Here is an 11,670-nt window from a genome sequence, read left to right as displayed (position 1 = left end):
TTGGCTTTCTAGGCTGCAAGTGCACGTGGCTGGCTCATGTTCAGTTTTTCATCCACTAATACCCCCAAGTCCTTCTCTGCAGGGCTGCTCTCAATCCACTCATTCCCCAGCCTGTATTTGTGCTTGGGATTGCCCTGACCTCATAGTTTGCTCACATTAAAAATCAGCATACAAAATATTAACAACTTATCAGATTTTATTATCAGCAGAAATAAAATGTGATATTTGCATAAGCATTTTGAGAGTTTAAAATCAATTCTCATTAACTGCAGTAGGAAAAAAGGATTTGATAACTGAATTGGAAAAAAACCTATGTCTTTGGTGGGAGTGAAAGTATTAGGTAAAATCCTGCCAAAATCTAGAAGTCACTCACTCTAGCCTTATCTGCAACAGAAAGTGTTTACACATCAGGTCACAGCTAAAAGGGACTCAAACACTGTGTGTGTTCACTCAAGGTTTTCTGGAAACGTCCTGCAATAAAGTTCATACAAATAAAGAACTTATTTGCTTTAAGTAACAACTAGAAAAGAAAGTACACAGGAAGCACGTGCAAACCGCCAGCAGATTCCTGTTAATCCATCATCAGTCTCCTGCTTTGCAGATCCCACCCCATGCTCAGATGCGTTGCCCCCAGCAAGCCAGGGGAGATCTTAGCTCAAAGACCTAGCTTCATCTTAAAATAGTTTCAGACTATAAATGAATTGGAACTGTCTGTAAATCAGTTACATCTCAAAACAACAATACTTTTCCTTAAACAGCTTAAGCCATCCAACACCATGAAACTTCTTACTTCTCCATCTCCCCCAGCACCAGGACCCCGAAGGAAGGACCGCTCCCTGCAGGAGATGGCTCCCGAGATGGGCACTGGCTGAGCCCTTGTGCCCACAAGGCCTTGTTTGGGGAAGGAAGTTCAGGCCAAGGCAGAAGGGTGACCTAGAAGCACATGGTGAAGGTCCATGGGCCACCAAGATGGCTGAGCTTTCTGCTTGGCCAGCACTGCCTCAAGAGTGCCATCAGTCCTTCTGCCCTCTCAGAGCAAGAAATACCACTGGCCAAATTCACACCTCCAGATCCCAGAGACGTTCCCAGCTGTGCTCCCAACTCCAGCTTTGGTGGGGCAGGGCTCAGCACACCATCTAACATGACCAGTCAAGGTGTGTCTACTTCCCACAGCTGCTCAAAACAAAGTGGTCTGGATTTCCCAGTGCCTCAGATGAGGAGGACACTTACTGCAACAGCTAAACTGCCAGCCCAATACATGGGGCGCTTTAAAACCAATTTTCCTCTGTGGGTTTCCAAATGTAAATCAATTAAATCTCAAAACAACCCTCTGAGGTAGGTAAGTATCTTTTAATGTCCATTTTACAGGCAAGAGAAAAGGGCTGAAAGGGGGGGGTGAAGTGATTGACCCAAGACCCCACAACAAGTCAGAGAGAACCTGACCCCTGGTCCCTCCTCACAAAACCCCAGACCATGCTCTTCCTCCTTGGGTCCAACATCTTTGCCAGGTATTTACAGCAGCTGGTGCACCCCAGGGGCCTCTGCACTTGCTTATTGTCTAAGGGGCAGGCGGTGTAAAGCCGGAGTGGGGACTCATTTGTCCCTCCCGCAAGGCTTAGTGAAGAAAAGTGACATGAAGCTGCTGAGTTATCTTTATTGTAGAAGCACGCTAAGACACAGGGAGGCGGCAGAGACCACAACGGCACGCGTGGGGCAGACCTGGGCAGACACCGCTGGGTCCCCACAGCCCTTCGCCCTCCACCTGAGCAAGGACGGGCCCGTTCGCTGCAGAAGGGGATGAAGGCAGCTCTGGCAGTCCCGGGAATGCGGCAGCTCCCCTGATGCTTGACATCAACTCTTCCTTTACTTGCCCTAGGGAGACAGAAGGGACACAGCTTATTACTATGGTCCCAGAAGGCAAAGGGACCTGAAAGGACCATGAGGAAATCCCAAAGCTGTGACGCTCCCATGCTCTGTAGGGGCTCTGAGCCACCCCTGCCTCCCCACAATGGGGGACAGCAGCACACTGCTCTGCCAGCATCCTCCCTGCTCCACAGGGACAGCTTGGCTGAAGAAAACAGAGCCAGGGGAAGAGAAATGGGCAGAGCCCACCACCACAGGCACTAGAAAGTTTGCACATTCCCATGGGCTCAGCCTCACCATTCCCTGGCTGCGGCGAGAGGGAAAAGCACGCTGTAGAGCCCCTTGCCCCAGCCCTGCAGCCTGTTCGGGCAAGGCTGGACACTCCAACCCTTGTGAAATGCAACCTCCAGAGGACAGGCTGGCTGAGAGGGGGTAAATCACTGCCCCTCTCTCTGTACCTTTGGTCACAGCTGATGCCTGGTGTTTGCTGGCAGCCTGAACTCCATTACTTCTGGAAAGAAAGAGCAAAAAGTAAGTCCATCCCCAAGCATGACCACCACTGTGTGACACTTGCCGAGCATTAGTATCAGTGGGACAGCCCCTCTGACCAGCTCAGCGGCCACGGAAAACAACTGCAGCAGAGCCTGGCACCAGGGCAGGCAGGTTGGGTCGCTGCCAGCCTAGGAAAACAAGACTAATTTCAGCCTGAAGCTAGGTGCTTTCCACACCTAACTGGGAAAGGTCCTGCTTTTTTTCTTTTTCCTCTTTCCACCACCTTAAAAAGAAGCATGACAAAATAAAGAGCATTGTAAGAAAACTAGGACTTGCCCATTGCAAACCTGGGAGATGTCTGTTTCTTAACAAACAGATTTTAAAAGAGGAGAAACTGGATATTCCCCTTTTTTCCCCTGACCTACTGACTAACATGGGCAGACTGGCAACTACCGCATGGGTGATTTGTGGAAAAACCTTTGAACAAGTAAAGGAACTGCGAGATATGCAGCATTAAAAGTTAAATGTGCTGGAAACACCCACAATTAATTCATCCATACGACATAGCACTGCAGGACCTACTGGCCAGCTAGCTTACCAAAAAAGATATCTAAATGCAGGACTCAGACCTACATTTATCTTCAGTAAAGCAGAACAGGATCAAAGGAATTTAGTTCTGGCACAGACCTCCCAGGGAAGGTCATTAGCCCAAACACTGGCCAGTCTGAGGCCCCGGGGACAGGCTCTCTCTGCAGCAAGGTTTTCCACCACAGCAGTGCACAGACACACCCTTTAGTGTCAGATCTCTCTCAAACCACACTGCTTCCACTCCTTCCTACGAGCAGCCCTTCCTGATGGCAATCTGGTCACCAGGCAGGGAGAGTTGCCAGAAAACACCTGGAAATCCAGTAGGAGCTTTGCAGGCAGGAGTGGATGCAGACACTGAACTGCAAAGGGATGAGGTGGCTTGAACACACATTGTCAGGCAACCCAGCACTCTCCATGCATAATTTCAAAATACAACTCGAGGAAATATTACATTTTTGGGTAACAATTTCTTATCTTCCTCCAAAGCTTCAAGAGAGGCCTTTGCATTTTCATTCTGCACACTGCAACTGTCTAAAACCATTTCTGATGCCAAAAGCACTGCTGGAGCTGGTTTCCTCCAAGCTTTAGTAGCATATATTGAGTGCCTGGATCTTCAGTAGAAAGAATTCATTATACTGCAAGTGACCATGAATTTCAGTGCTGAAAATAGCATTGCTCTGTACATTGTTCATAAGCTTCCATAAATTTCCAGTCTGATTCTTCAGGTGACATTATATACATAAATAAAGAATAAATCATTGTGCGTGGGGGGTTGTGTTTGGCTTTTTTTGCCCCAAGGAAAAAGCTTATCACTTTCCCTTTTAATTGCATCCAACTCTCCTTGGAATACTTAACATAGCTACAAGCTGTCTGACTTTCAGTAAATGGCATATTCTTCTAATTGCAAAGGCTTGAGAGCTGTAACAGCTTGGTAAAGCACAAAACAGTAAGGAATTCCAGACCAGGCACAGTTTTGTGGGAATCCTCTATTTTTTGGTTGCCATGGTATACCCAATCTCATCTATCTTGGGCAGTGTGAGCAGTCACCAACAGGCTTGCGTAGCGCCTGGTCTCCCTGTGCCCCAGAATACACAAGCCAACAGTGGTTCCACCACACTAAAGGTCAAGACACGAAGGCCTCCACTATGATCACAGTCAAAATTATTTCTCTCTGCACTACAATTTCTTCAACTTTGTTTAAAGTTGAGAGCACTCTGCTGCTTTAGAGAAGAGGGGAAGAGGAGCTGCGATGTTTACTTTTTAATGTTTTGGGGATCTGCTGGCATCCTGGCACTGAGCAGAGGAACACATGGCATGATGGCTATCCCACAGGAAAGCTCTTCATTGCCTACAAACACATTGATACCAAATCCATATTCAGAAGCCAAAGCTCCCATCCAAAACTTTACAGAACTTCTTTGTCTGGTTCAATATTTTGATTCTTCCCAGGTTTGGAGCAGAAACAAATCTCAGTATTTCCCCAAGGATGGATATTCAGTCTCAAGAGTTCATGCCAATACAGAGGACAGTCCTCCCTGGGTGCTACAGGGCATCCTGCACACTCGAGACACACAAACTGGGAGACCCTGGCTACAAATCGAAGTGCTGGAGACTGCCAAGCTTCCACTGGTGGAAAGACAAAGCACAACTGAGAAATGTTTAATTCACCTCCTATGTGGGATGGCACAAGATGTCAAGACTCAAGACCTTTCCCAAAAGTGTGCCACCTAGTGAATTTTCATTTCCCAACCATCTCTCTGGATATTATTTGGGAAATGAGCCCTTTATGGTTTATGCAGTTCTGGTCTTTCTTGCCTCACCCCACTCCTGGGGCTCATGATCCCGCCACAGACGCAAGGGACAGGCTGGCTCCCCAGCATGCACTTGGAGTGAGGAATGGGATACTATACACAGCCAAGAGGCACTTCGGGTGGCCGTTTTCTCCACCTCTCAGCAACATCCCACCCCAGGGGAAAAAAAAAAAAATAAAAGAGGAGATAGGGGGCTCTAATACCCCTCTTCCCTCCCAGCCTGTGGTACATCTGAGCCCTCCCAACCTGCAGGACTCCCCAGGCTGACCCTAACAGTACCAGAGCATGCTGCACCACGTGGCTGAAGAGCAGCTGCAGAGCATGGCTTTACTTAACCTGTTAGTTCAGTTAACTTATTCGTTCAATTAACCTGTTAGTTAACCTGCCTGCAGGGTCAAGCTATTGCTGAAGAGCACAGCAGGGCAGCTGATGACTGACTGCCAACTACTACGCATTTTTCACTCTCCATTACGGCTGCCTGGATCAGGCCCCCACAAGCTCAGACAGTGCCGACAGTGGAGTTTCACAGGGGGAAAGGAAAAGATTGATGTTTCCCCAGACCAGCCATGGCATGCCGCTTACCACTTCAGGGGCAGGCTTTCGGCATTCACCTCGATAGTTTACTGTGATGTAGCTTGAAGCTCTCCTGCAAAGGGAGGACAAGACATTGCTTATTATTCACTTGCAGTGCCACGGCTCTCTGCCATCAGCATGACAGTCCTCTGTGGACTCCTTAATACTTTGATGCTACTTCCAATATGATGGCATTTATTACTCCCCAAACAATCTTATGATTGGGCAGAAAGGGAATAGGGAACTCTGGAAACTTGTGTATCTTAATTAGCTGTCATCAGATTAATCTCAGGCATTTTGATCTATGTTTGCTTAACAGCAAGGCACCAAGGACACACTTGATAGTGAGTCATGATATATCAAAACAAACACTGTGCTGCAAAAGACACTCGGGAATGGTGGATGGCCCTGTATTACTGAAATCTCTCCGCCTACTCACATGGCAGCTGAACACAAGTCACATTCATTTTTGTATGTTTTCCCATCAGTGCCACAGACTGGTTGTGAGGATTTGCTGCAGAAAATCCTTCCACCCTTAACCCCGTGCAGAATTCGATCACAGTCCAGCTGAAGAGAGAAAGAAATCACATTTGGTGCTGGTTCACTTGCAAGACCCACCTTCATGCGACTTAAAAGTGCTTACAAACCAAGCCTTGCCATGGGGCCCCTCCGCCCTGCATCGTATCCACCACACCTCCAGCAAGGCCAGGCTTGTAAAGAGATAGTGTCTCTTGCTGGACCGGCCAGCCAAGCTTTTGGGGACAGAGCCCTCCCTGCCCCACTGCCAGGCAGACCCACTTATCTGATCCACCTCAGCACCTTGGTCCAGGGCAGGTTTATTTGTCTCACCAGGGATCCACAAGAAGATGAAGACTTCTGCTACCTGTCCCTAGTCCTCCTTGTCAGGGCTTTGATGCTGTTTCATCTCCGAGAATGAAGATGAAACCCACTGGCCAAAATTAAGGCAAAACCTCTACCGCAGACTCCCACTGCCTGTGGGCGGTGCGACACGCAGCACAGCTTCTGACACCCACTGCGTTAAGAGACACAAGCATATACGAGCAGCTATGACTAATTAAGGGTGCCCTCTTGTTTCCTCTTGAGGATGACAACAGGAACATTTAGACGCAGCTTTCCTTACAAACCACACATGGCACAACGAGGACAAACTCACAGCAGAAGGAGTGGCCTTTGGGGACCCCAAAAAGCCTCTCGCACTTACGTCTCCACTCTACAAGCACACCGGGACGGGTGTTTGCAGAGTCCTAGCAAATTTCAAACAGCAGAGGTCAGAGATACCACAGCCTGTTCCCCGGCACACACACAGCCCCTTCCTCAGCCTGGCCACCCACCTCTGCTCCAGGTGTTGAAAAAAAAAAAAAGACCAAGACAAAGGAGTGACTAATGGGTTCCTATCCCCTTCTCCAGGTGCTACAAAACACATTGCAACAACTGCAAATGGTGCAATCGAAGGAGAGCTGCAGTTGGGACAGAGAGGACAGTCCACCTCCTGTCCCACATGGAGATGCAGCATTTAGCACAAAATGATGGTTTATCAACTGCGCTACAGGGCAGGAAGCACCACAGGGCAGGAAGGTTTCATGCCAGGTGGCACGGGGGGGCTGGTGACATTGGGGTGCTGTGGTAGCACCTGCTGGTTAAACATCACTTGCTAATTTCATTAATGTGCTGCTTCCTCCCTCATCTGGGTAATTACCAATGACTTGAAAGCAGACAACACTGACCTTCGCAATTCTCTGCTAGATGCCTTCCTACACACCAGACATTGCTGCCTAGGGTATGACCCATGTGCCTGCATCACTGCCCAGGGCAGGTGGCCACCCCACCACCAGCACCACATATCACAGGTCCCAGCAGCCAGTGCCACCACTCCTTTGGCTCCGGGGAATTGCCTGTGACAAAACCCACAGGTGGCCGTGGAAAGAGGATAGGAGCACATTTGCTCTCTGAATCACCTCTCATCAGTCAGGCTCATCAGCATCCACTTCTCCTCCAGCGCTACCAGGAAATACCACTAAGCCCTGAAGCAGACTGGCATTACACCTAATGCTTCCTCTGGAATGCATCAAAATTGCTGTACCTGAACCACCTACTGGGATTTTTAACTCAAATATCCCTTTTCTAAAAGCAGTCAGTGACAGCGTCTTCAGAGAGAGTTAAAGCAGCTTGTAGTAAGGTCCCTCCAGCCCCATAGAAACACATTTCCTATCCCTTCCAAGATGTTATTTAAATTACTGTATGCAAATGCTGGAGGGATTAAAAGATCAGGTCATTTTTTTTAATCATCCTAGCTCTTGACAACACTGTGACAGTGAGATCCACAGTTCAGTCACCCTTTTTATGGTAACTTACTTTCTCTTATTAGTTTCATATTTTCCACTTTTAACTTTGTTGAAACTATTGCATTTTCTTTTTGTGGAGACAAGGAAGAACAGACACCCCCGTCTTCCTCCCACATTGTTCCATACACGGTCATCATCTATCACTCAGCATTTCCCCCTTCAGCACTCCCTCCTCCTGACAACCTTATCCTCATCCCCTGGTCAGCTCCATCACCCTGCTCTGGCCATGGCCTTTAACTCAGCACCTTCTCAACACGTGGGGGGTGGCACTTCTCACCCCACTTTGGCTACATGTGGGGCAGGCATCCAGTCTGAGCTCAAGACCAGCACCTCCCCATAGCTGATGTACTTCCATAAGGAGCCAAGCCCATAAGTAAAACTGGCTTAGGAAGGTCCCATATGGGCACATCCAGCCCCACTCCCCTTCCCTCTGCTTCAGTGCCAGGTGATACAGGGGCTAGCATCAGGGTACAGATGCTTTCACTCATTCAAACCCTTCCAAGGACATGGGGCCAAGTGAGAAGCTTTAGGGTCACAGCAAGGACAGGAGCAGCTGCTGGGAAAGGAGCCGGCAGGGGCTCAGCACTAGCAGAGGAGCACCCCATGGGAGAGGTCCCCATTTCTGCCCACGCAGCTGCCATCTGAGATGCAGGAGGTGGGTTTACCAGCTGGTAGCCATCGGTGTCTCCACTCTGTGTCTTGCGGCCAGGTGCCGGGTTGCAGTTCCCACCGCTCTGAGCCGCATTTCCTTGTGGGCTGGCAGGGAGAGAGAGAGCAGAGAGGCAGCTCATCACACCATCCCTCCCAAACAGGGGGAGCATGGTGCAAACCCACCCTCCCCACAGACCCCCACAGCTCTCAGGGAGCTGCTTGCACTATGGCATCCACCCACCCACCAGGACAGGAGAGGGTGAGAAGCCCCACAGCCACATGCTAACAGGGAGGCAGCCAACAGAAGGACAAACCTTGCCCTGTGCATCACCACCCCAGGGCTCTGCACCCCTGTGTCTGCTGGCATCACTTGGTGGATGGGGAGATGAAGGGATTGCACCAGCCCAAAGCAAGAAATCTCAGAGCTCCCCAGCAAAGGCTCCACTCTGAAAAAGCAGCAGCTGAGTCCTGCTCAGGTCCAGCAACTATAAAACAACCAGGAGTGCCTGACCAGTGCTCAGAAAGCATGTGGTGCACCAGGCACTGCCTCCAAGCCAGCGGGTGAGGATGAGCCAGAGCCAGGCAGACATGTGTGCCCTGCCAGGAGGCAGGGTTTGCTGGGCAAAGGTGTCCTGAGAGGGATTTTGAGCACAGCAATCACTGGTGCTTCGTACACAGGAAAGTCAAGGCCAAAAAAGAAGCAAGGGTTGCATGAGAAACATGCCCCACTATGTGTCTCTTCCCCATCACCAGCTTAGCCAGCGGGGAAAAGTGCTGTACTGAGCACCAAACACCACAATGTTCAATTCTCCATCGCAGACAGTGCCGCTTGTGTGCTACTGAACCCTTCCGGCTCCAATTAACCTCCTAACCACCCCTAGGAAAAAACACGTAGGTGGAAGGGAGCAGAAATCGGTGCCAGGGCTTGTGTGGTGGTCAGGGGGACAGGCTGCCATCCTAGGTGCTGCTAAACTCACCCTCTGCTCGACGAGAAGGGACGTCTCTCATTCACACCCTGCTGTGACCCTGAACCACCACAGCTTTTCTGCAAAAGGGGCAGGATCACGTTCAACAACCAAACATAGAAACTACTTTTATACAACTAGAGAAGCAGCAAAGCTAATGCAGCTCCTGTCCTCCCCTCTCCTCCTCCCAGACCCAGAGAATTACAGGGCTGTTCTTAGAGAAGCAGGTTTGATGCTTGCTCCATACCCACCCGTTGGCTTTAATACCCACCAAATGTTATCATCTGAGGGCTTACAGGACTGTGGGGAGTCTGAATCTGCCCTTTATCTCTCATATAGCATCATGCCACCAGGAAAGCAAGAGGGGCTGTTCTGTCAGGTCCAAACATGCCCACTTTGTATGCTCACACGCAGGTCCATCCCACAAATGAGCGGGGCTTTGCCATACAACCTGCTTCTCCCCCATCGTTAGCTGGCTCCAGCATCCCAACAACCATGGTCACCACAGGCTGACCACAGACAGTCCCTGGCCATCAGGATCCCACAGACTCTCAGCAGCCCCTTTCTCTGAGCTCAAGGCAGGCTCCAAGCTCCATCTCACCTGGTTTGTACCCTCTGAAGTGAGTGGTCTGTTGCGCTGGGCAGTTCCACCAGACTGACCTCCTCTTTGGGCTTCCTTTTTGCTGGAAGAAGTGGGGAGGGAAAGGGAGTGCTATGGCAGTGCGAGCACCACCAGCACCCAGGGCCGCCCTGTAAGCCAGTGTCATGCATTAGGCACCACCTCCCCGTCCACAGTCCATGTTCCTGGTGGTCCTGTTCCTAATTCCCACCCCTAAGCCTTCTCCCTTCTCCTCACCATTCCCACTGTACGCTACATCCTGGATCCAGGTGGCTGCTTTCATATCAGGGCTGCTTCTGCATATGCTCTATGGGAGTAGAGAGAGAGCATCTGGAAGGCAAAGTACATGCGTGGGAAACTCCTCAGGAGCTGCCCACGCCCAAAAGTCCCTTGGGAAAGGGGTTGCTCTCTATCAACCTTGCTTCTCCTCCTCTACTCCACGCTTCTCACCTGCCCCTGGGCCCTTTGCACTGAAAGGGAAGTGGGAAGAGGGGCAAAGGCTGGAGCCCTACTGCCAGAGCATCTCGTGGAGGGCTATTGGGATTCAGGATTCTCCCAGGCATCACCCAGATGCAGCTCCACAGGCAGAAGCTGCGGTTTTGCAGCCGGAGATTTCCCTCTTTGCTGTTGTTGCTCAGAGGAAGCTGTACTCACAACTTCTCAGCACACATGAGACATTTGTTGGTGTGCTGCTTGCCAGAGGAATCCCGAACAGGGTCATTCTCCCTCGTGCAGGACAGTCGTCCACCAGCTTCAAACTGGGAGCGATACTCACTGCAGTCGTCCTGGGGAAGGAGGGCAGCAGTTAGGGCACCCTGTCCTTGCCTTATTGATCTGATTCTTAGAAACTTGGGGTTTCCTGCCAGAAAAGCATTGAACCATCACAAACACATCACAGGAGAGCGTGGGTGTGGGCGAGAGAAGAGGGTGTGCAGTACCAGCCACTTAATATATAAACAGAGGAGTGAGTCAGAAAAATTACAGGTCCTTCTGCCTGCACAGCACGTGTTGGGAGTTTTCTAGCATGGTCCGACTAATAATTATTCTCCTCGTTGGGCTATCCAAAACATGCCAGTGATGTGACCGATATGGTAACGAAGTCCCTCCCACTTCTCCAACATCCTTAATACACAGCTACAGCCTTTTCCCAGATTGTAGCTCGATAATTTCATTTACAAAGTGAGTCGTATCCCCAAAACCAACCACACTTTGGGACATGTCAATCAAGAAGCAGCAGTTAAAACACAAAAGCACAATGCAAACATACTTAATAGTCCATGAGCAGTGGAAGGTTGTTTGGAGAGTGGATGATTAATTTGTTCCCTGTTCAAAATCGCTGTACAGAAAACTGTTATGTAACATGGATGTAAACATTCAAAACCCCTAATTTCAACTATTTCAGATACTGCAATAGCCGATTCCAAACAGCAACTACAGAGGATAAGTAATTGGATCCCACTTACCCTTTATTTTTTACAAATAGCTTTTAACACCTGCAATTTTCTGCCCATTTTGTGCATAGGAGAGTTTTGGCTAGCTTGCATTAAGGTCCTTAGCAGGACCTCATCCTTTGCTTTGCTCAGAAGTTTCCAGCACCTCATCCTCTCTGCCAGGGGAAGATTTCCCCAGCATTGTGGCCTGCATTCCATCCAGTGCATGTCAGCCTCCAGCTCCTCAGCTTTGCTACTGGACTAACACTGGCAAAATGCTCAGAGTACAAAGCCCCACATTTCCCTAGAGCTAAA

At 49.7% G+C, this 11,670-nt stretch overlaps 1 protein-coding gene across 1 annotated transcript; it reads right to left on the bottom strand.

The window, feature by feature from the left end:
* Nucleotides 1-5,237: 5,237 nt before the first annotated feature.
* On the bottom strand, nt 5,238-11,143 carry LOC127022166 (serine protease inhibitor Kazal-type 5-like). The gene is made up of 7 exons (XM_050905614.1): nt 11,129-11,143; nt 10,580-10,710; nt 9,908-9,989; nt 9,319-9,386; nt 8,356-8,446; nt 5,767-5,894; nt 5,238-5,400 (listed from the first exon to the last, which is right to left on the bottom strand). The coding sequence occupies exons 1-7, from the start codon at nt 11,141-11,143 to the stop codon at nt 5,238-5,240; spliced, it is 678 nt and encodes a 225-aa protein (XP_050761571.1).
* Between the last annotated feature and the right edge of the window lie 527 nt (nt 11,144-11,670).

This window comes from Gymnogyps californianus, chromosome 14 (assembly GCF_018139145.2).
Source record: "Gymnogyps californianus isolate 813 chromosome 14, ASM1813914v2, whole genome shotgun sequence".
NCBI lineage: Eukaryota > Metazoa > Chordata > Aves > Accipitriformes > Cathartidae > Gymnogyps > Gymnogyps californianus.
Note: the sequence above shows the minus strand (reverse complement) of the source record. Positions and strands in the feature narration are given on the sequence as shown.